Source organism: Penaeus monodon, chromosome 22, assembly GCF_015228065.2.
Source record: "Penaeus monodon isolate SGIC_2016 chromosome 22, NSTDA_Pmon_1, whole genome shotgun sequence".
NCBI classification, from domain to species: domain Eukaryota; kingdom Metazoa; phylum Arthropoda; class Malacostraca; order Decapoda; family Penaeidae; genus Penaeus; species Penaeus monodon.
In genome coordinates, this window is record NC_051407.1 from 36,716,323 (window position 1) to 36,718,047 (window position 1,725).

The 1,725-nt window shown below is 45.2% G+C and overlaps 1 protein-coding gene across 1 annotated transcript in view; it reads left to right on the forward strand.

The window, feature by feature from the left end:
* LOC119587421 (trithorax group protein osa-like) overlaps positions 1-1,725 on the forward strand; it is a gene marked incomplete in the record, with an annotated part of 43,338 nt that overhangs the window by 19,408 nt on the left and 22,205 nt on the right. The window contains 1 exon segment of the mRNA XM_037936156.1: positions 40-1,226. Coding sequence (XP_037792084.1) covers positions 40-1,226 — 1,187 coding nt within the window.

A 1,725-nucleotide genomic window follows, 5' to 3' on the forward strand; every position in this document is an offset into this window, starting at 1 on the left:
GTATGTGTTAAGCCACTGATGCAATTGGTTATCTTACAGGCATCACATTCAAATCTATCAAGTGTACAACAACAACCTACTTCACAAGCTCAACCACAGCAATCTTCACAGCTGCCTCTACAGCAACCACAACAACATTTTAATAATTTTGGTGATCAGCAACAGCAGCAACAGTCTGGGAATAGGGAGAATGATAGTAGAGGTCCAAGCAAAGAAGAAGGCAAGTCATCTGAGAGAGAAAGTCCTCAAAATTCTTATGCATATTATTATGGAAGTCAGCAAGGCCATGGTGGTCAGACTCAGCGTGCTGGTCCTCCATCTCCTGAAAGACAAGAACACCCAGGGCAGCAGCCTCCTTCTGATCAAAGATATCAAGGTAATGGACAGACAGATGCTGCACAAACTTCGCCAAGTCAGCAGCAACGGGGGTCTCCTCTAGGACATAACACACAGGGACCAGCTCAGCCAGGGCAGCCTCAGCAGCCATACCACCAAGGACAGTATCAAGGAGGGCAGTTTGCAGTGGCTGTTCAGCAGACAGATCAGAAGCACCAGGAAGGGGGAACCCAAGAAGAACAATATCAAGCAAATAAACCAGAAATTCCTTCTTCCACATACCAGCAAGTGGCCCATCAACCAGGGCAGTTTCCTCAAGGTCCAGCAAAGGAAGGCTTAGCTATAATTGGTGGATCCTCGGAAACACATTTTCCCCAGGGGACGCCACATCATGGGCCTCCCCAGCAAGGATCTGCATCACAAGGGCCTCCCCAACAAATACCACCTCAGCAGGGGGCTCCAGCAGAAGCACAGTATCAACCAGGACCTCCACCATTACAGCAGCAACAGCAGAGTCAGCAATATCAGCCAGGACAGTATACCCCAGCTGGTCAATACCCTTGGGCACAATATCCACAGCCTACAAGTGGTCCTGGGCCATATCCAGGAGGTCCTGGTACCTTTGGGAGCAGTCCTGGACCTGGGCCATACCCAAGTGGACCAGGACCTTACAATGGACCTGGCGGGCCAAGCACAGGTGTTCCCTACACTACAGCAGGACCAGCTGGCTCCAGCCCATATCCAGGAGCAAGCAATGGACCAGGAGGACCAAGTCCATATCCTGTAGGACCTAGTGCAGCTGGAGGACCCACACCCTATGCTGTTGGACCTGGACCAGGACCTAGTGAGGATAGGCAACCCATGTTGCAAGACCCAAAAGCAGACCCAGGGTGAGTAATCAACAGTTGTGTACATTTAAGATTATTTCAATACCTTTAAAGTATTAACAAGTGTAAGAAAGTCAGTATTGATAATCATAATTTTCTGGAAAATTAAGAATAACAGTATTGGTTAAAGAAATTAAGTTACCTGATAATAAGGCAGATTGACTGAAGTATCATCAGTGAACTGTTGTACAGTAGCATAGTAGGGGTTGTATGAATGCAACTATTGGCTCAAGCATATATTTGATAAGAACATTTTCCGTATGATTTTAAGAGAATGCATGTGACAGTATGGTATTGAGTTATTTGCATGTCTTGTGTCATGTTGGTTTGACAATGACTTAAGTTAAAGTAGCTATTAGGCCTTAGTTATTTTAGAAACAGGGTAAACAGGGCATATAGATTCATGTGGGCAGGATTTATCTTCAGGAAATTAATTATTTTCTTTCTTAATAAAAATAATTTTAGCAGTATATAGTTTCACACTGAAGGTATAGGTAAGATT